Source organism: Molothrus ater, chromosome 7 (genome assembly GCF_012460135.2).
Source record: "Molothrus ater isolate BHLD 08-10-18 breed brown headed cowbird chromosome 7, BPBGC_Mater_1.1, whole genome shotgun sequence".
Lineage (NCBI taxonomy): Eukaryota > Metazoa > Chordata > Aves > Passeriformes > Icteridae > Molothrus > Molothrus ater.
In genome coordinates, this window is record NC_050484.2 from 14,750,727 (window position 1) to 14,773,879 (window position 23,153).

The following is a 23,153-nucleotide window of genomic DNA, read 5'->3' on the forward strand; positions in this document are numbered from 1 at the left end:
GGCACACCTGCCTTATCGAACCAGGCAGCACGAAGAGAGGAAGGGTTTCTGCAGGCTGCCTTTCAGCACCCACTTCATCTGTATACTACAAAACTTTGCTGATGATGTCTTCAGACTCACCAGAAAGTAAAGTGATTTAGGCTATGTAAGAAACTCACATGCAAAACATGCTAAATACAGCACTTACACAAAAGCTTAATGGAAAAATGAGGAGTTTTTCAAGCAGAAACTCAAGCAAAGTGGCCTTTTTTGACACTGGATAGACTGGTGACATTGTAAACTACTGGAATTACACAGATCATGCTACAAAAAAAATTATACTAGTGACTGTTTTGATGCATGTCCTGAGGAGACATGCAGTGACAGCACAGCAGAACTGCTACTACCATTCTCACTCCAGCTGCCCCATATATGTACAACTCTCTCCCAAATACCTTTGAATGCTCACTTGGTAACAGGTCAGCTTCTCAAAAAGATATGCTAAAAGGGGGTTATTTACCACAATTTTTCTAGCAGATGAACCAGAAAAAACATACATGCACATGTTTGAGTACATTATCCTCACACAATATTGGATTTTTCAAAAGGTTTGGGAGCGCTCTTAATAATTTTATTTCCTTTTTAAAAAGCCCATTTTAATAGCAAGCCTCTTCCAGAATGCTAGATGGCTTTAGCTAGATGGGATCCTTTCCCCTCCAATTAAGAAGAAAAAAATCCTGTAGGTCTAATCCTGCCTACAGGATAGCTTGTTCTTTCTCCTTTTTTTTTAAGGTTAATCATTACTACTTAATTATAAATCTAGTGTTTTGTACAAAAATGGGATCTTTCTTAAGTGCTCTTCTGTTCTGTCTTCCTCTGAACTGCAAAGCTGTTTACCAAGACTCTTATCACGTCTTTCTTGTTAAACAGTTATTCTTCCTATTAAACAAGCAATAGAAGAAATCCTTATTTCCTCTTAGAGCAGTGGAAAAGCAAAGTTTCTGCCAAAAAAATCGACATAGCCAAGATTGTTAGCTAATGTACCTTCATTGCTCTTAAGGCTAAATCATTTTGCACCACAAAGGAATCCATCCAGGAGCTGAAACTCTCAAGATAACAGCTCTACAGGCAAAAAACGAGGAAGACACTAATATCTGTACCAAGAGAGGTAGTTAAAACTGGACTCATACTTAGCCCAAGGATTCCCTGCACACCTAAGTGCTGTGGAGTGCTTAGCCCCCCCATATCCTGATTTCACACAGAGTGGCTCCATCCCCCAGGTGGGGTGGGGTGGCAGGACACAGAGCCCGTCCTGCCTTAGGTGTTTCCCGATGGAAGCAGGCGGCTGCCAAACCAAATGTGCTGTGTGCAAACAGCACCTGCACCATTCTCCACCTCAGTGAGACACCATTCACACAAACTCCAACATCACCTTCACCCAAAGTATCCATTTGGGCAGAAATATGGCTCACAGGCTTTGCTACTCCTTTTGAGATCTCAGCTCAGTTTCTGTATGCTTGCTCTTTTCTAAAGGCAGAACAAAGAGAATATTTGGCTTTAAAAACATCTTAGAAACTACAAATGAAAAATTGCATGACAAGTGTACAGCTTTAATTACATCTCTCAAGGGGATGAGAAAGCATTTCTGCATCCCCATCTTGTCTTCTCTCTGCCCTGGAAATTCGTAAGACGATCCGAGGTACAAATGTTCGTATTTGTAGGGGGAAAAATGACCTACATTACATTCCTAGCAGATCATGTAAATAACAGGATGTAAAGTCTCACAGAATTAGTTTACATTTGAAACATTTTCAAAATATTGTTTTAGCTGGGTATAATAGACCACCATAAGATGTGACACACAGCAAACACAGGGCTGCAATTAAACAGCTGGCAAACAGCCAGAAAGAGATAAAGGCCCAGGCTGTCACTTGCTAGACAATATATATGGCTATTTTGGCAGCCAAAATGAATGTGATAATTGAGCCATGACACATTAAAAAGGCACACGATTTCCAAGGAAAGAGTTCCTGAGCACTAAACAGGGAGCATCTATAGTGTGCTTACAGCCAAGCACAGTTTACGAGTAACAAGAGCGGACTGCTGATAATTCAGTGGTGCCAAGCCAACCTTGTCTCGTGCACTGCACCACTGTATGCACTGATCTACCATAGACACAGAAATACAGCAGTCAAACCCACAGTGGCCTTCAGAAACAAAGGGAATCTGAAGAGTGTGGGCACGGACTTGAAATGTTTTTCTGAATGTTTTTTATACGAATTAGGATTTTGTACAGTAGCAGTTCTATTTCCAGAAGTCACAGTGACTTGATTTGACTTCAAAATCCAGAAAAGACCCAGTTGATATAATTCAGTTCTAAAATAAAAATACACAGTAACACATGAAGAGTAAGTTACTCTCAAAATCATGCTTTTGCTATAAGGAAAAATGACTGTTTTGTTTAAGACATGAAGGCCTTTAACACTGACAACAATAGCTGTTTGGAAGACAAAGTCCCGGAATTTTTCTAGTGATTTACTTCATGTTGTATTAAATAACCTAAGGACACAGCAAACAAAGGTAGCAAATGAAGACATGGTTTTAAGTTAACACCCAACAGCTATATAAAGCTTCCCATAAATGTACTCCATCAAATTAACATGCTGACATCAATTGCATTTCCTTCTTGAGTAAAGGACTTGAAAGCCTCTACATGGTCAGCCCCCAGCCCATTCATTCACTAACCTCCCACAAAGTGTAGGTTCTTCATGATCTTAAATTATGCTCATATAAAAGAAGGCTAAATTTAGGCTCTGTTACAGGAAAATCCCTATGAAGAGTTTACTTCCAGATCTTAAGTCTAAACTTAACCACATTAGAGGTGTATTCAAATAAGGAAATTGCATATGTAGCTTCCCCAATCAAAAAGTGCAGTGCATCAAGAGAACTTACAAAAAGTGTAAGAACCCACTTGTAGATCTATTCACACCAGTGATATCTAGAAGACAACTCACAGCTCTCCATAGCATTGATACCAGTGAATCACAACTGACCTGAGGGATACTGGCAAAACCTTTGTAAATGATCCCCTGTACTAAGCATCAAAGAAACAGAGGAAAAACCTTTGAGACATTGAAACAGGGTCTCTTCAATGCAAATTAATTTCTTTTCTCAAACAAAAGTATCAAAATGCTCTAAACCATTCAGATTTCCTCAGAAACAAACTCCCCAGCTACCTCAAATAACCAACACAGACTTCCAAATCCAACAATCAGAGCAAACTAGCATTTCCATACTGGGCCAAAATAAAGAATCAGAATCAATACTTGACTTTATACTAAACCAGTACAACTACAATAATTACATAATCTACTTTTACACAATTATCTTTAATGGCTGTGATAGTAACTTCATTAAGTGTGAGTAAAGGAAATGGAAAGGCTTAAAGATGAGGTCAGAACATGCACTTTTGGCTGCTTCCTCAGGAGATGCATCAAATATGTTATTCATGTCTAAGGAAGAGCAGACTCTTGAGGGTAGCTGCAGTGCCCAAAAGAAAAATGAAATCATGACACACATTTTTCTGACTCACAAATTAGAAGGAATATAAGGAGACAATTACAAGAATAAATTAGTTGACCCTCATCTGAAAATTTCATATTATTGCATCCATAAACGGCATGCATTCTAATAGTGAAATATATTAAAGAAGTATAGTCTAAATTTTTTTTTGTCCCCAATGCTGCAGCAGGTATATTACACACAGGCACATTATCCCACAGGCTCTGTCAAGTGATGTTTAGTAGCAGCTGAAACAAAGCCAATTCACATTCCCTTCAGAAAAGCATTTAAACACATACACAGTTTCCTGGAAAAGGTGAGAAAGGTGGGCTTCCTCTGACTCAGGGCCACAAAGCAGAAAGGCAGTAATTAAAAATGTAGACACAAAAGAGGAATGAAGAGAAAGAAGTCCCAGTTATTTAACATACTTCATATACTTGCCCCTTGCCCAAATATCCTATGAAATCTCAGTAAAAAAAAGGGGTTTTTCACAAATCTCATAGCAGCCTGATTTTGAACAAACTTTTATGGAAAGAGTTTCATGGAATTAAATTGCAATCAAAAATTAAATTTTCTTATAGGCTAGGAGAAAAGAGGATGGAAATCTGGTTTAGGACAAGAAACAAACATACTTAAGTAGCTTTGCAGTATGAGAACCTTCAAGGACTGACAAAACTGTAAGGCAGAAAAGACTGAGTAACTCAGAAGAGAGGAATACTACAAGTAGGCTGTTTATTTACACCTACCAGGGAATCAGAGAGTGTTTCTCGTTATGGCTATGTTAGCTCAAATCAACCTTTGGCCCCTAGTAATGAGCTGTAATTGCAAAAGTAAATTTGGAAATACAAGGAATTACAGGAAAACTTTTTAATCTTCTGCTGCAGAGTCATAGCTGTAAAAAGGTGTGTCCCAGTATAATGCAAAGCAGTAATCCTCCCCATAAAGCAGAATACCCTGGAGTAGATAATAACATTCTCTGTGAAGTAAATCCTCTATTTATTTATACTTTGGCACAGCTTCCAAGTGTTTACATTTATTCAGTAAGCCAAAAAATTACTCAGACTTATTTTTTCTTTATATTTAACATATAGAAGAATGGCAAAGCTCTGAGCACCTGGACCATAATTAAATCTATAATTCATACAGCAGCATGAAGACTAACACCTAAATTAACTCTGCTTGCCAGAAGAATTAATGCTATCAGGAACAACTTACTGCAGATTGAAAAATGAGAATAGAAAGGTTTTATAGTAAAGCTTCTGTCTTTCAAACTTCCCTCAGGAAAACCTTTTTCCCTAAATTTCTATTCCAGTGCTGATCCAGACTCCACCATTAAAACTTCAGAGGCTTGAAAAAAACTCAGAGAAACTACTGACAGACTGAGAGGCACAGTGCCTGTTAGCACAGGCACTGGAGCCACGCTGCAAGCAGAGCACAGCTGCACCACCAGCACACTGAGCCCAGCACTGCTCCTTGGCAGGGGAAAGAGGTGCCCTGGCTCAGTCTGGTCCTGGAGCAGAGCTGGGGTGCCCCAGGAACATGCTCACTCCTAACAGAGGTTTCAGCTTCTTAGGAACACATGCAGCTGGTGCAATTTCATACTGCAGTTTATCCACCCACCTAAGACAGAACAGCACAATGGGTGTTCCTTTGTCCTGCTCTGCATCCAAACTGGATAAAAGCCAGGCTCTGGCTTGCACCTAGCTAAGAGACTGTAGTTACACACTCCAGCAGTGCCAGGATGACTCATGGTGCTTTGCACTCTGCCAGATGACTTTGAAGGGAACAGAGAGTTGCATATGGAAAGCACAAGCAGATGCAGCACAGCATCTCTCAGACACTTGTCAAGAATTCATTGCTTATGGCATCCACTGCAAAGCTAACCAGAACTGACCCCTTGGTCTGTGATCAGCAACCAACTGCAGAAAAAGACCAACAGAATTACTTTCAGAAATAAGATTCAGTGCACTCCATGGACTGCTCACTGAACCATTTAGAGTTACCTTTTTTTTTCATTCAGGCTTCAAAAGCCAATGGCTCTTTCAAAGTTAACAAACATGAACTCTCCTGGGCATAAATAGATTTGGACTAGGACCTCGGGCAATACAGTCTCTCATAATTACCTGTTCTTCGCACACTTTCAAGAAGCAGAAAACCCAAATTATATTTCTATTGGTGCATTTTTTTCAAACAGCACTCTTATCTTTCCACCTCCTGGAACCAGCTGCTATCACACTGGTGGGCACGTGTCATCTTTACTGGAAAGCTGCCCAGCCTGGATGGATGATTTTAGCAAGGAGGTATCCAGCTTATCTCAGGTGTGGAGAGAGGTGTGTTCACAGTCATTCCTGTCTCCTTACTCGCATGTTTGAAAACAAAAAGAGTACAAGCACAGCTGAGTCTGACAATCCAGATAAGACATTTTATTTATACTTATTTTTCCAAGGTCAGAATCTGGGAGTTAAGAAAAATTAAGCACATCAACTTGCATTTGTCAGAAAAAAATCCCAGAGTTATCAAAATCTCTCTTACAGTCCTGCCTGAATGAAAAGTAGACAGTAACCATCTACAGCAAAAATATCAAGCACAGCCTGCAGAGAAATTCAGAGGCAATGCAAACAGCATAAACAGCACCCAGAAGGACGAAAAGTCATTTCTCAGAGTAGTACAGCTCACATCAGTCCCTATTTTCTCCATCTCTGACCCCACCTTCTCTAATTTCTAGTAAGGCACACTGGTCACTGAACAGGAATTTTGCCAGAATGCCCTTTACATCTGGGAGAACCACATAGTGCTCAGCCTACAACAGCTGTTTTAGTATAGAGAGCTGCTACTGTTAGCTGGCTTTGTAACTGATAAGAAATTACTTTGCTTCTTCTATTCCTAAAACAAAAAACCCCAAGCAGGTCTAACAGAAAACAAAGACTTTAAATAACACTAGTCCGCAGTATTACCATGAAAAATAAACCAAACAAAACACTTGAAAGTAAAATGCTTTCACTGCATTTGTTTTCAGAGAACCTTGAAAGTAACTGACTTCTCCACATATGGATCTATTTAAGGCTTGCTACTCTGTATTATCAAACAAATCACTGCTTTGTTTTGATGAGGTCCCTTTCACTTCAGAAACTTGTTTCTTTTTGAATAAAACAAGTTGTGGTGTGTTTGCTCTGGTGTAACTAAGTACACCACCTGGAATTCTGGCTTATAAAAAAAAAGGAAGAAGCAAATCACACTCAAAATACACAACAGCCAGGTTGCTACTGCAACTCTTCATACTACTCCAGCTATCCAAGACTCTGCAGAAGAAGGGGAAGGTGGAGCTAGCACTACCTGGCAGTATAAAACTTGTGTGGGTATCATACAAAATTTCTACTCCAGACAAGAAACACTTTTTCAGCCATGGACTGTGCTTCAAACAGTTTATCAAGTGAAGACCACCCTCTCAGATTAATGTTTTTAATCACGCTTGTAGAATTTTAGGTTCTACAGTATTTCTACCTTTTGCGTAAGAATATATATCATTAGAGCAGTGGTTAATGTGCAGCAGGCTGTGCTGTGTAACTTAGATCACTTAGATTTGCTTCCATGTGAATATAGATTTAGGGTATTCAATGCAAGTCGATTTTAGTCTCTTAAGACCTCTCTTTGCACTAGCTTTACAGAAATCAAACCAAAACTCATTCTTTTCCTTCTAAGTCCAAAGCTCTGAACAGAAAACCAGGTATTTGCATAAGGATGTTGGTTCTTTGGGCCCTCAGGGTGTCTGTAGAGGGAGATGTTGCTAAATCTGCAATGTCCAACTACAGCTTTTGCCATTGCTATTAATGAAGTAGATACAGATATGGCCTAGGTATCTATGAACCAGTTATGACAGGCCCTGATGCACAGTGACAACACAGAGCTCTGTGTAAGCTAACCATCCCTGCACCCTTCACTCATCCCTCAGATCCTCCAGCCTGGATGAAGCCTTTGATGTTGGGATACCAGGGAGAAGGACAAACAGCAGCTAAAGTATTAGCAAACCCCAGGCAGTGGGGACACAGCAGACAGGTCCTTAGTCAGAAAAGGTTTATTTGGGGAGGAACCTGCCCAGTCTGCCACAATAGCAGCCTTCACAGCAAGAATCACTATCAGCTGAACATCTTTCCTATTGCATAGCTACTGATCTATTGAAACACTTTCCACACCCTCTAAAATCCACTCTGCTCAAAGCATTTACAGCATAAATGCTTTACTGAAATTGCAAACAAAACCAGCTTTCTGCTGCTAACCTTCCCTTACAGAAAGGACAGTGCCCATGTTTCATTTGTCCAATGAAATCTGACCAGCTGATGCTCTACTGATTCACTCTATCACATTTTGGTGACTTCCATGTCTAGGCTTCAGAGTGAAGTGTTAACCTGAGTTCAAACCTAAACCACCTCACTGCAGCTTCAAGCTCAACAAACTGAGCCAGCATTGATTGAGAACCCTTGGCTTTCTGCAGTACCTGTACTGCTAAGTCAGTCACAGGGTGGCCTGAGTGCTGGGCACAGCTACCTTTGCTCAAGCTATGTTAAACAAGCTCCCAAAAGGCAGGCTGGCTTTGCACTGAGTGAGAGCCTTAATTTTCTTACTGATTTCCAGCCCTGCCACTGAAGATACATGAAGGGTTTCTGGCAAGGGAGGAACTCACCTCCAAGACAATTCACTGTGAATCCCTGAGGCTGGCCTTTAGCTTTGCCGTCTGTTCTCTGACTTTGCTGGCTACCTTCCCAGCTCCTGCACCCTTCTGCATGCCTCAGAGAGGAACTACTCAAGTTTATAGCAGCATTAACTCATCAGCTGGAAACCTGCCAGGCTGCTTACATTTTCACTACAATCGTCTGAGCTCTGATTCCAGAGCGTGCCTCAAGCCAGGATCCATGGGCACAGACAGCACTACACAACTGCTTTCTGATGTGCTTGATCCATTTGGGGTGCTGGGCAACATGCATTAGTGCTTGCATAGCTACTGCAAACTGCCTCTGTGTAAGGACAAAAATGCCTCTTGATTTTGTTTAGCTCAGTGTTAGAGATACTCATGGGCCTGTGGAGCAAACACAGAGCACCCAAGCACAGAGCGTATGAGGCATCAAAATTCAAGATCTACTGATCTACTGTGCTATTTGCTTCTCACAAAGGTGACACACTTCTGGGGAACTGAGAACATGTGCCTAGTTAATTTCTAGTTAGCAGAAGGTAACAACTTTGTGCAATTAAAGTAAGATTAGGTAAAAATTAAAGCCAAAATTGGGGGGGGGGGGAGTGAGACAGACAGAGGGGAACAATAAATCAGCAGAAAAATCACAGGACATTTGCTTTTTTTGACTGACAGCAGCACAAAATTTGTGCACTTCCAATGACTTCTTAAATAATTGTTGCTGTTTCTTGGAATCATAGCACCTGTATATCTTCCAGGATGATTATACTACAAAACCCTGACTAAATTACAGCTTTTAAATGAAATGAAAATCACTTCCCCACAAGATTTCCTTTAGCATTATAATTTAAATCCAGTGTTAATGCTAGTTTGGTCGAACTGGTCTTCAAGAGGTCACTTAGTCTATTTCCTGCTTGAAATAGAAAAAACTATATCTAAACTGCTCCTATCAGTCCTTTGTTTCTTAAAAACCTCTGGCAATGCAGACCCATCACCTTTTGCATGCTGTCTTTATGCCCAGGTACTCCTACATTGATATTAGGTCTTCATTATGGCAATTGAAGTTGCTTGTCATAATTACCAACCCCGGACTAGCAACAATTGCCTTATTTCCTTTGCAGCAACTTTCTTCTATATCTGAAGATCTTTTCCTTTCTTTCCTTCTTCCTTCAAAGCACATGATCCTCAAAGAGGCTACACCTATTGTGAAGAACTTCTCCTCATCCAGGCTTTTTTTCCCACAGATTTGTGCAGCTGATTATGCCTACTAAAGCGCTGTACCTTGCAGTTCTCATTATTAAATTACACAATATTTTTAAGGTCACTTCCTACATTTGCCCCCATCACTTAGCATTCTAGTCCTGTCCTCCAATGTGCTACAACCCTTTGGTCCCCACTGTTAACTCCAAAGGCAGTATTTATATGGTCTAGGGCAGTATCCTCATCAATAAGGAAAACATCAACTACTAGGGACTGTCAGATGGCCCTCTACAGATTCTTCCAACACAAAAGTGACTCACTGCTAACTACAGGTCACTTTGCTGTTTCATCAAAAAAAATCTTATCCCTCCTTTGTTTCTGAAAGCAATGCTTACAATGGTAGTTTAATCATTGTCAACTGAATTTGTATCTGAGTTCCTAAAAGGTCTGGCCAGTCTGTTTTACTGTAAGTGCTATAAAATTAACAACTGCTCCAGCCACAGTTCTGAGCTAGGTAACAGTATAGTGCACTCTGTGCAGAGGGAAAATTAATCCAAATTAATGCAAGCAGGCTAGGACTCATTTATCACCAGCAGTTACTGGCTCAAAGTAAGGCATCAATGTAAAGGAACAGCACAGCTCCTGGATAGCTTAATGGTACACATGCCCCTGTCTGAGATGGCAGCTGGATATTCCTGTTCCTGCCTATCCAGCCCTGAACTCAGAAAATACACTCAAGGTATTTTTAATGATCTGTGTATTACCTGTCTCAAAATGTTCCACATCTATGCAAACCCGAGTTACACCAGTTCCAGGAAACCTCCACACATCAGTTTTATAGGGATTAGATAATTTTACATAAAGGGTTTGATGCTGTTTAGCTGATTCTCTTGTACTTGCACTTTATTAAATTGAATTTGAAGTAGGCCTCCCAAGTCTATAATAGTAGAGAAACTGATACACAGAGGCAAGTCAGTGTGAGGGGGAAGCATTCAGTGCTAGGACCTTGCCACACATACTATTGATCACCAACTAAGTATGACAGGCTGGCAGGGGTGAGCAATGCACAGCTTGAGTGTAAAAAGAAAGAACTATACATATACATGGCATATTTTAGTCAGTTTTATCACAGAGCCTGAAGGGCCTTTGTACAGTTATACAAATCCAAAAAGCAGATTTGTCCTTAACTCTAAGATCCATTACTTGGCATTTTCACAAATTTTTGCACTAATACTTAAAGAAGTGTTTAAAAAACTGGTCAGGCTTTTCTACTGTTTCCAGATAAAAGTTAAGACATAATGAGCATCAGTTCTTTAACACCGGTAGCTGAATGACAAAGTGTTTCTGCAACTTTAAAGTAGGTAGAAAACCATAAATTTTATTTTCTTTTCATTTTGACAGTAGTGCTATTATAAACTAGCAAAGTATCGATACAATCTTTGGACTAACACACAGGCTTCAGAGCAGGTAGGACAGTACTGTGGACACTGCTCACACAAGTGTCAAACCTGCAAATCTGCAGGCACGAAAACTTACTCCCATGAGCAGATATGTTGATTTGTGTTGCATAACCCTCTCTTAATTATGCTACTGAGAATAATACTTGCATGAGAAATTCACTGTGTGGGGGCTGATAAAAAACCTTGGTTTATAGCTTGCAGGAGGTCAATACTAGCAGAGGGGAAAAAAAACCCCATAACTTGAAGCATTTTGAGTTAGTAGATCTGTCATCTAGTATCAACTGAAAAGAAAGTAATTTAAATATTCTCACAATTCAAACTGTTCAGGAGTTACACAATCTTTCACTAGTGCAGTTTTTAAATGAAAGTATATTAAATAACAGTGCAGTCTGGCTTTACTTAACACTTAAATATTTTACTGAAATGCCTTTCTAAATTTGCATCATCCCTCTTACTTAAGCAGTTTCACTCACTACCAGCAAATAAGGTAAAAGCCACTCTGTAACATAAAGGTTGCTTCTACAACTGGACAGTAATACAAAAACACCAGACTTGTGATTGCTGGGCTAAATTACACCACTCTTTCCTACTCTGACCTAGACTATAGTCTTCTGGTTAGAAAAAAGGAAGGAAGAAGGAGAAGGGAAGAAAATGCTTGGAGAAATAATTCTAGATAAATCAGATATGGGCAATACTAACAAGTAGAATTTCAATATTCATTTGAGAGTTACTTCAAATATGTTTGGAGAGGAGCCATGAACCCTCTTCACTGTATTTTTTTAACTGTAAACTTCTGTATAGGGAAGGAAGTGTTAGAAATAATCTTGTGGGTTGTATTCTCGAAACCATTCTGCAAACTTCAGCTGTCTTTTCACATAGAATGCATTTAGTGCACTCAGTGGTGACAGTGCTGGGCAGGGAGAGACAATAAAAAGCATAATGTGTCACAAGATACATTATCAAGTAGAGTTTCGGTGAGTTTTTAAAATTTTGCCCATTCAGCTTCAGCACAAGCATTTGGGGACATACTCTTAAACGTAAGTATCTTTTACACATCTTAATCAACTGCTCTTCTATAGGGAACCATTTAGTGCTCACAACTGGGTATTCACTGCAGAGGTGGAAACCAGAAAAATTGAGGGGTTTTTTTTTTTCCACTGGGATTCAGTATTTAGTACTATGAAGACATTTGCCCAACGAGAAATCAACAGAATAAACACAAAACTGGGAGACTTACACTGATCTGGAAAGTCACCAGCTTGAGTGGAAGAGAAAAACATGCATGTGAAGAGGGGCACACACTTGTGCTACTGTATAAAGGCCTGCTATTTGGCTGCATGCAATATATTCTTTCTCCTCCTGATTTCATAAAAGCAACAGAATGCCTGGTTTTGACAAAGAGGAGATGGAAACTTACTATATTTGAGAGACAAAGGAATGGATTGGCTTATTCATATCCTGGTGTGTGTGGCAAAAAGCTTTGTGTGAACAATTCCTACTCTGAGAGGAGAGAGGAAAAACCCAGCAGAGTTCATTTGAATCACCTATTTAAACCATTTAAGCAAACTTGGACGATTTTTTTTTCTTTTTTTTTCCCCTCCCTGGGGAGCATTGCAGAGTAATCACATGAATCTGCTTCACTTTCTGACTGAAGTAGTCCCCTCTGTGGCACAACTGGAGCAAACCACAGCTGTGCAGTAACATCTTCAACAGCCCCAACTGTTTGCAGAGTAAACATTTGCCTATAACCTTACTGCAGACAAAGTATGTTAACAAAAGGAATGCTTCTACAAGCTTAGCTGCAGCAGCTTCCTCACAAACACAGCGCTGCATTAGCTCAAATCCAGCGCTACCTCTGCACGTGGAGGAGCCTGCACCACCAGCACAATTTTTCACTGCTCCTCATTGTTTCAGACAGCTCAACTGAAAGAGCTTAAATTGCTGGTCTGAGGAATACCTTCACAATATTGCTTTAAACACACTGCAGTGCTCCACACTGATGGAATAACAAGCGCAGTCCGACAGTTACAAACATCTGGATTCATGGGTCCATAACCAAAGCAGTAATAGCGTTCGCCTGCCAGGGTTTTGCAGGCATTCCTCTTTGTGTCAAACTCAGACCCTGGCATTGGCAACACTGCAGGGTGGAATTAGCCCAAGATGTGGCAGTAATGAAAGGGACAAATGCAGTTCTTAGGAAGCAGAAAAATCCTGTGTTAAAACAAACCCCTTACACATCTTCCTTCCATTTGTTCTTAGTCCACACACTTTGGAGTGTTATTTTAATATACGTAATTTCAAAACTAACTACCCATAAACCATCAACCTATTTGCAAGTCTAGGAGAGGCTACAAACAGCAAAATCATCAACTGCCACCTTTTGTAGTACTGCTCAAGAAATCACATTAGTATGTATTAGCATACAAGGCCTGAAAAATAAATAGGAATCAATATTGCAATCCCTATTAAGGAAAATCTTTCCAACAGACCTATAAGGTCAGGCACTCACTGGCTAGAGAATGAGACAGAGCAGGGAGCTTTTGGGGTGATCCAAGCAGCTCTCCCTTAGCACTAAGGCCCATTTCCCAGCAGCTACAAAGGAAACCAGTTGTTTCTCTGACCAGTGCTCCAAGGCATGTGTTATGCCTGGCCTTTCCACTTTACTTTTTTCTTTTTAACCATCTGCTTTCAAATATCTGATTTTCACTTTAGTAAAGAGAAGAGATTAAAGCCAATTTACAGCACAGGATATAAAAGACTTACACTCTCCCGCTTGCCTGGGAAAAATGCACTATTTCAACTCACCACTTTTTAAACCACATGAATTAAGCTCTGAGTGGATACACTGAGTTTGGTGCTTGCATTCATTTCCTGCAAAGTTTACACGAAAGTGGATTTGTTGTAAATGGGCTGTAAACTATAAACTAAGCTGACATGAGTGTTATTAAATAGAACTTCAAAAACTTTTCCACAGAGAAGAACAATATTTAATTTAGGAATGGAAATGAGGAAGAGCAAGCAAAGAAAACTGGGAATACACATTTTTGTTATTGCAAATCAGCAGGGCAACCAGGAACAGCTAAAGGAAGCTGCTACAAATCACAACACTCCTGGGAACAGCCGCACTTGTGCCAGCCCTAAAATCCAGGAAATACAATGAGAGCTGGAGACAGCAGCCCCCTGCTCCACCTGAGCTGCAGGTCTCAACAGCAGCCTCAGACAAAACCTTAACTACAGAGCAGTGACCTCTGATCCAAACAGTTTTATGCTATGAGCTGAAAATAGTTATTCCAGATATGTCAAACTTATTTAAGAGCATCTCTGCAGCCCAGATTTACCATGCACTACGTGCAAAATCTTTGCAACATTTACCTGAGAGTCTGTAACAGTGGGGCTTGGCACACTTCCACACCTTGAAGTGTGTATAAGTGCTTGGCCATGGTTTGAAACTGAGCTGCCTAGGAGCAATAAGGCCAAGATCTTTTTAGCTTTGCTTTATGCTATTAAAAGCACAAAAGAAATTAAATACAGCACACTGCATCAAGTAGCACAGCTTTGAGTTAAGATGGCAAAACCAAGAAAAAATGGAACCAGATACCTGTCCTCAGTTTACACCTATGTGTCCTAGTGCTATGGTGTATGTTGGACAGTAATTGACTTGTTTCAGGCTCTGTTGAACAGGAAAAAACATGAGTGGAAAGCAGCACCTAATTTTTCTCCAACATCTTTAGTGGCCTAAGACTGAACTTAATTTTATTGCTTTTGTTGCTTTATCTTTCTTGAAAATCACACCAAAATCACAGGAATTTAGTACTACTCATGTTAAAGTGTAAAGCTATCAGCATGAAGATACTAAGTTTTACAGCTGGTATCCCCGAGATGCAGCTCGTCTTCACTGCTCACAAACATGACAGCATGATACATGACAACATGATTTTTTCAACAGTTCACTGTCCAATTAACAGAAAATCAACAGAAATCAATCCTTTTTGTTGAGACAGGCAAGCAAAAAACTACTGTTAAGTCAGTTTTACTGTGCCTGTCATTCTGCTATTCCAGTGCCTAAAATAGAAGTCAGTGTGCAGCCCAGGCCTGCTCAGCATATCCAGGAACGGGGCTTTCTTGGGGCTCTGACATTTTTATAAAGCAGATGTTAAAGCAATAGATGTGACTGCAGGAAAAACAACTCCTGGGGAAATCTGCACCTCTTTTGCATGAGAATCACAGTGCAGCCAGTCGGTGTCATTTTAAAGTAGATAAATCAGCCTCGGGTCACTCCCATGGGGTGACTCTGGGCAGTTGCATTGCCAGGTGAGAAGTGGCAGCAGATATCAGTGTTTAACATGATATGAGAGAGCTCAACATATTTCTACTTTAGTATTTGTACTAGATCCTGTTAAAGTAACATTTAACATTTTATATGTGCCATTACTGCATTTTAAAAATTGCTAATTTTTCATCACTTATGTAACTGAGTAAGCAGAAGGACTATCAGCATCCAAGAGCATTAGTTGCCAGTTGTATTCTTGTGAAGTTTGCAATATGTGGACTGCAAATGATAAGACTGTGCTCTAGAACTGGAAGAGAAACAATTGTGCATGAAAAACTGGTTTTGGGAGAACTTAGACATCAGGTTTTTATTTTTAAAGTACATGTAAATATGCCCAAATTATACAGACTTTTATATGTTTTGGGTTTTTTTTTTTACAAATTCTTTTTCTTTCACAAGAAATGCAATAAGTAACATTCTGCTGCTTGTTGCATGACGAGCAGTGCAGAGGTCTCATCAGTCTGCTGTGTTGTCTGTAGCCTAATCTGTGCTACTACACCCTATAAGAAAGTAAAAGTGCCAACTGTTTCTGCACATAACACACAGCTGCATTTACTTCTTGGTACCAGAAAGGCTCCTTCTAACAAATCAATTTCAATGGAACAGTAAATACTTAGGGCACTGAAACTCTGTTCAAACCATTTATCATGAAAACCCAGATCTCCTGTTACAGAAGCTTGTTTCTCTTGGGAGATTTTTTTTTTATTTTGCAAAAGGTAAAAATGCAGTCATCATAAAGTTTTTACTGAGTAAATCCACTAAATTCCTCTTAAAAATACCTATGGGAACAGTAGCACTGGCTTCCTCAATAGCAAAAGAACCCCATTTTTTTCCTACTCTCTGTAGGAAAGGAACTTGAATAATTTTAGACACATTGGGGGGTTTTCATCATTCTCAACATCATTCCTGGGCATCTGGCTGTACCAGCTCATAAGCAAAATGCTCTGCAATACTCTCTTGTGCTAATATGAGAGGAACACGCTCTGCCAGGGAGCCAAGTATCAGATAGTGCTGCAGAGTGTGAAAGCTTCTCTTTCTAAAAGCTGTAACTTGCTGTACCCGAAACTGCTACAATTATCTTTTTGGCAACTGTAAGCAAAGCGTCAGGGTTCTATTTCATTTAAATACTTTCTCTTCTGCCATGCCCCTTTGATGGTCCAAATATAAAGTGCAGGACCAACACAGAACTAGATCCCAGTAATTTATTTAAAGTTATCTAAAGCAGTTATTTAAAATCAAACCAAACCCATCTCCCCACAAAAAAAAAAAAAAAAAAAAACCAAAAAAAACCAAACCAACCAAAAAAAACAAAAAAAACACACCACCAAGAAAACAAAAACAAAAAAAAAACCCCAAAACAAAAACACAAACCCCAAACCCTAAACAAACAGAGCCACTCACCCTACATGCAAATACATCAGACTGCCACAGGCAATCTACAGCACAGTCCTCATGACAAGATGCCTTCACCACAAATTCAATAAAACACTGCTCTGGTTTAGCCCCTGCGCTCATGGATTAGTGAGACAGAGGAACAGCTCATATTTTATCAAATTGAAAAAACACCCACCAGCTATTCAAAAACCAAACAATTCCAACACAGAATCAGAAAGCATTTCCAGCAAATTTTAAAAACATGTGCATGGCTCACTGTTACACGAGTTATTAAGATACCTTCCAGTCAGAAATCTTATGGAGATGCCTCAAATGAAAGCAACATTATTTAAAGCTAGCTTTACTGCAAATCTGAACACTGGATGCTAACAGCTAATGAGAATTTTTATATATCCTTTAAATAAAAGTAAAACATTCAAAAGATTTAAAGAAATCGTCTAACTGTGCTACTATCTAACTTTCCTACAGATCAAGTGCTTCAATTCCAAACCATCACTTTAAAACTAAATCACTCAGCCTTCCATGCTTAAAATTTTATTTTCTAAAACCAAACAGAAGTGCCTCCCAAGTTGGGAACTTCCTTAGAAATATTCTTTTTATCAAAAGACTACAACTTTGACCAACAAACACATAAATTTAGAGGCAATAGTTCAGTTTATCTGTTAAACAACATACTAAGAGAAAGCATATAAAAATCACATACAGTTCTTTACTTCAGAATGAAAAGATCACTCTAGAAACTTAGCACTCAAAAACCGAGTTCAAACTACATGCAGACATTAAGTTGAAAGCTTCAGCATATTTTGACATTCATATAATTAATGTTTCACAAAGGCAGGGACCAGCTATGAACAACAAACCGAACAGATTTCACTGTGTACATCAATCACTAATGACTACACATCCAACATGCAAACAAAATATCAAACTTCAGTTTCAAACGATGTGTGTGCTTGTTCAATCCTCTGTATGCAATCTCTGTCTAACAGTCACCCGTCATAAACATGAAGTTTGCCTTTTGTTAACCTGAGCACATTAATTTCCTACCACTGACCACAACTTAAGAAGCCATTACATACCTGCAGTTAGGAGGAGGATCAAGGGTTATTTCAGCTAGCTCCTTCTGGATTCTGTTGGTGAAATGAGAACAGACACAAAGCATTTGAGATAGTCTATAGAATAAATCAGGGAATTACACTGCCCTCTACCACCATGCAGTTAAATGCAAGATTGGCTTTGCCTTCAGTAATGCTAACATGGCTGCTTCCTCTTTGTTCTCAGAGGCATAACCCAAATCCCACAGCTGAGAAACTTTGCAGCTTTTTTCCTGCTCCACGCTGCATGTAAACAGAACACTTACAGCTGAGCTGGGTAGAAATTTCCCACAACTATTCAGGAAAGTAACTCTTTTTCACATCCGAGCACTTCTTACCAGGGAGATTTTCTTTTCAAGCTAATATGCAAATGAGGCGGGGGTGGGAGGGAGCCTGCACAAGCAGATTTGACAATGACTTTAAACCAGAGCTACAGGACCTGTGACTGAGGCTCAAATGAACCGTGCTGGCAGCAGACACACTCTTTTCACAATATTTTACCTATTACTTTGCAGTGTGTTTAAAAAGTGGATTTGCAGATCTGCCAGGCTGTCTCTGTTACTGGAATAATCTCTCTGGATCAACTTTGCTTTTCTCCATACCTTCTGCTGCCTTTCCTCCTGCAACCTTATACAGTAGATGTATTTATGTGATAAAAATTGATACAATAACTTGAAATAATCTGTGCATAACTTTACTCTATTACAAAAATTCACAAGGAGTTAAGATCTGAAAAATTAGTACTGAAAACTTCCTGTCAATTCAAGTTTATTCAGGTACATAAGAGGTGCAACTTCAAAATACACATGGTTAACTCCTCTTAAAAAGATCAAGACTTCTCTTCACAAAAGGACCCATAAGAGCAATACTGTAAGTTTCATGCAAATAGCAGTTGTTAAAAGGTGAGCTAACAGAAACTGCTCTGGATGTCCTTGCATTAATACCAATAAGTTCAGTCAGCCGACTGAACTATCTGAGATGCATGGAATTAGACTTGCAACAATTAAATGAAATAAAGACAATATGGGAAAGCTCAGTGTGAAAAAACCTGTATCTTAGGCTTGTCAAATAAAGACAAGTAGCAACAAATTACAAGTGCTACATAGTAGTTGCAAAACTTTTTTCTCTTTAGCCAGTCCTATTTCAAAGGGTTTCTTTAACAAGCTCAAAAGTCATCAAAGCCATGCAGCCATTCTCTGCAACAATTTTAACATATTTCAAAAAGAATTTACTAAGTTTAAGTCCAATACAAAATTACTAAAGTGTTTGTAAAAGTCAGAACTACAACAGTCACGCTGAATAAGCAAAATTTGCAGCTACTACAGCTATTTTACAACTTTTCTTGCTACAGGATACTTGTAAATGTTTTCAAAAAAAGCAACTCCAGGGAAAGGACTGGAAAGTTATGTTTCATCTCCAAAGACAGCTGAAATTCAAGAATTTAAAGTTTGAGAATTTCACACAGATGATCTTTGAGAAAATTACTAAGAGTATACATCTTGAGAGCCAGACTGCCAACAATCTTAGATGCAAATGAAAGTGCAACCAATATAACAAACAAGGTTTCTGAAGATTCTCATACTTTAAGGTAGAGGCTACCTGTAGAACATCACAGTCTAAATCCACAGATCCTAAGGGAGAAAACTCACTTAAGTTTCTCCCAGGAGAATGGCAGACTGAACCCATTCCTTCAAGGTGCGTAAGGCTCTCCTGTGCATCATCATGAAAAGCTCTCATAAGACCCAGAGAAGCCACTGGGGTTTTATGACTTCTTTAATTAGACAGCATTGCCTGTCATCAGTTTACCAACCATAATAAAATGGAGTCCAGGAGGACTCCACCCTGTACCAATCAGGCATGGAAACCTAACTCAGAAAACAAGCGCCAAAGCTCTCTCGCACATTTTTGCAAATACAAAACGTACCGAGGTGCTCCCCTCCCAGTCTGCCTGTAAGTTACCAAGTTCTGTACCAACTCTTCAAAAGACATAGGACCATTCTGTGTAACTGTTACCCCAACAAGACTTGGATTAATTGAAACACTGCTTAGCAGGCTCCTGTCAACTACCCAAGTTGATAGTTCACTCCCTTCCACATAGCTCTACAAGAAGAATGCCTCTGCCCTGACAAGTGCAGCGCCAGTACTGTGACTCCAAATACCGTGCAAAAGTACTGCAGGATGTTTCACTCCCTCCTTTACCTTTTTGCACTAGTAGATAGCTTAGCAGTAGTTTTGCTGGATAGTTTGGTGTTCTTCTTCTGCTGGGTGGCAGAGGGTTTTCGTTCTTCTTGCTCTTCAGGTTCAGGTGCAGGCGGATCCCTCTGATCGGCATCTGAACTACCACTGCTGGTACTTGGACTTTCATCGTCTGACCTCTGTCTATCACTGGACATCGTGGGGAACTTTTTGGGGAAAGAAAAGAGGCAGAGTTAATTCACAAGGAAGGACTCTCTCTTGTCATTCCCCAAGTTCCACTGACCTCTGCCTACCACTGGACATCGTGTGTAACTTTTTTGGGGAAGAAAAGAGGGAGAGTTCATACAAGGCAGGACTCTCTCTTGGCATTCCCCAAGTTCCAGGAAACTTTGAATAGGTGACAAGTGAGTTTCAGTGAGAAATTAATCAAATATACTTCCTTGTCTCATGCCTGAGGACTGGAGTTTGACAGCTACTAAGCAATATTTACATTTCTGAAAATACAGATATTTCCAATTTTTAAACCCACTCACATTTTTTTCATACTTTAAACAATATGCCAATTGTCGACTTTGTTCTATGGCATGAGACAGATTTAACAGGGTACTTAGGCAATGAACATTAATAACTTATGACACACTGTAAATAACAGACCTCACTGAAAATGTTTTTTAAAAAGTCACTAATAACCTGTAAATATTTACACTGGAGCAGAGCATTTTATTGGGTCCAAACGCCAGATCCCCCCTCTTCCCCTCTCTCCGAGAAAATACACTGCCAGTAACACTTGGGTTGATTTCAGATGGAAATGTACACTTGCTCTAAGCATTTAAAGGGCTGGCACGGGGGGAACGAGGTTTGTTTTTTTATTGGTGGTAGGGCTTTTTTTAGTAAGGGGAAAAGCCCCGCGACGCATTTAAAGCCACTGGGGTAGCAGCAGCCCCGGTTATTTACATGGCCAGCAGCGAGAACTGCATTTGGCCACCACAGAGCTGCCGGAGGGGGAAGAAGCATAATTCAAACTGCACCTTCTGCACAGCTCTCCCCGCCGCCGCTCCCCGCGCAGCTCCGCCAGGCAGACCGACATTTTTCCGCCGATCGGGAAAGGCGGGGGGGGGGGGAAGAAGGAGGGGGCTGCCCCGGCGGCCGGGGGGGCCCGAGGAGGAGCGGCGGGAGCTGCGGCAGGGCTGGATCCAGGCGGCCCGGCCGCGCTTTGTGGGGAGCGCCAGCCCGCCTCGGCTCGCCTCGGCTCGGCGGGCGGCGGCTCGCCCGGCCCCGCTCCGCACCGTGCGTGTGCACCAAGTGAGGCGTGAACTCGGGCCGGCCCCGCGTCCCCGGCCGCCGCCAGGCAGCGAGCGCCGAAAACAAGAACAAAGCTCCTCTACCAGCCCCCCCGCCTCCTCCCCGCCTCCCCCCACCGCGCTCGCCCAGCCGCCGCGGCGGCCGCCTCGCCCGCCGCTCCCTTACCTTCGCCGGCGTCCTGTCCCGCTGCTGGGTCGGAGGGGCGGGATGGCGGGGGGCCGGGCCGGGCCCGCGGCGCCCGAGGAGGGGACGGAGGCGGCCGGGGGGCTCTACGGCGGCGGCGGCGGCTCTGTGGCCGGGCAGTGTGGAACATTGAGAGCCGGAGCAGGGGGGGACGGGGGGAGGCGCGGTGCGGCCCCGCGGCCGGCGGGTGGCGCTGGCGGGCCCCGCTCTGCGGCGCGGGCTCCCGCGGCGGGCCGGGGGGCCGGGGCGGGGGGCGGCGGGCGCGCGCCGCGGAGCGGAGGCGGGGAGGGGGCCCGGCCGCCCCCGGGCTCTCCCCGCCCCGCCCGGGCTCCCCCGCCCGCCCGCGGCCGCCGGCGGAGCTCCCGGCGAGCGGGGGAGGGGAGAGGGGGCGCTCGCTCCCGCCTGCCGGCCGCCGGGGTGCGCGCAGGCGCGCTCCCGCCGCGGCCGGGGGCGCGCTTGCTCCGGGCCGGGCAAGGACAAAGCGGCGGCCCGGGAACGGGGGGGTGGGATCGCCCCTCGATGGCCGCTCCGCCCGGCCCGGCGTCACCTGCAGCCGTCAGCTGAGCCAGCTCCCGAGGGGCTCCAGCCTCCGGGCCGCCGCGGGACTCGCCGGGCCGGTGCCCAGCAACGGCGATGCCGGGGGGGCGTGCGGGCTCCAGAGCCCTCGGCCTCGCCGGCCTCACACCTCGTGCCTCGCGCCCCGGGTCGGGGCAGGGACACGCAGGTACGGGACCCGTGGTGGTTTCTTACCCCGCCACAAACGCCTGCCCTTGGCACTTTGTCACACATGGGAACTGGAAAAATACCGGCCACCCTACAGCCTCACCACTCCGAATAGAAGTATTCGGCATCAAAACCAGAGTTAGCTGTTCCGCGAGCAGCCAGCACACCAAATCGCACATATTTTAAGGAGGAAAGGGGACAATTGATAGCAATTGTGGTGTCGCAGAAAGGTGGTGTGGTATGGAGATGTAGTTTGTTTTCTGGCCCGTTCCAAATGCACGGTGGTGGTGTGCGCTGGAACAGCTTCTCACACTGTGCCCAAAGCAATCCACCAATTTAGAGAATGTAAATACTCCAATCTTTGGGTCTGATCACCCTGGCATTAAAATCCAGTTTCTTTATAATATAAAGATCTTCTCTATCTGTGAAAAGTAGACGAGGTTGAGGTGGTGGATAACTGGTTTCTGCAGAGAAGAAATTAACAATTACTAGAAATGTTTGTGAAATTTACGTGAAATCTCAAGACTAACAGTTGCTGTCCAGCACAAGGGCTTTTGCCTGCATAGCTTTCATCATCAACAGCCCAATGACTTAAAACTACTGTGTTTTCTTAGCTTGGGCAAGATCAAGGGCTCAGAGAGCATATACCATGCTCTAGAGGGAATAAACAATTGGAGTGTCAAGGAATATCCTTCACTGGAGTTAGTTGAAGTTAACTCCGTTGAAAAGAATGCTGAAGATTTGGCAGGAAGGTTGAATGATATGACATGGAGGAATACTGGAGGTTTGTTTGTTAAAGTAGGCTATAGAGAATTCCCAGCTCACCACTACAGGCAATTTGCCCCTGAGGTATGCTGTAGAAAATTCCTAGCACAAACAGTATCTGGCATGATGAGCAATCTGGGCATAATTAGTAAAAGGGAAGCACAGCAATATCAAAAATCTATCAGTCAGCACTGAGAGCCTTTTCCCCTTCCCCTCCTCCCATTCTGTTGATGATGCTCAAGATAAAGCTTGCTGGAACTTTAAAAGTCAGGATTAAGTCT

At 42.1% G+C, this 23,153-nt stretch overlaps 1 protein-coding gene across 1 annotated transcript in view; it reads right to left on the bottom strand.

Moving 5' to 3' along the window:
- UBE2E3 (ubiquitin conjugating enzyme E2 E3) overlaps window positions 1-21,540 on the bottom strand; it is a 55,983-nt gene extending 34,443 nt beyond the window's left edge. Inside the window, exons 1-3 of the mRNA XM_036386778.2 lie at window positions 21,367-21,540; window positions 19,903-20,105; window positions 17,689-17,739 (exon numbers count right to left, since the gene is read on the bottom strand). Of these exons, the coding sequence (XP_036242671.1) occupies window positions 17,689-17,739; window positions 19,903-20,096 (245 nt within the window). The 5' untranslated portion in view covers window positions 20,097-20,105; window positions 21,367-21,540. The remainder of the gene's footprint in view (window positions 1-17,688; window positions 17,740-19,902; window positions 20,106-21,366) is intronic.
- Between the last annotated feature and the right edge of the window lie 1,613 nt (window positions 21,541-23,153).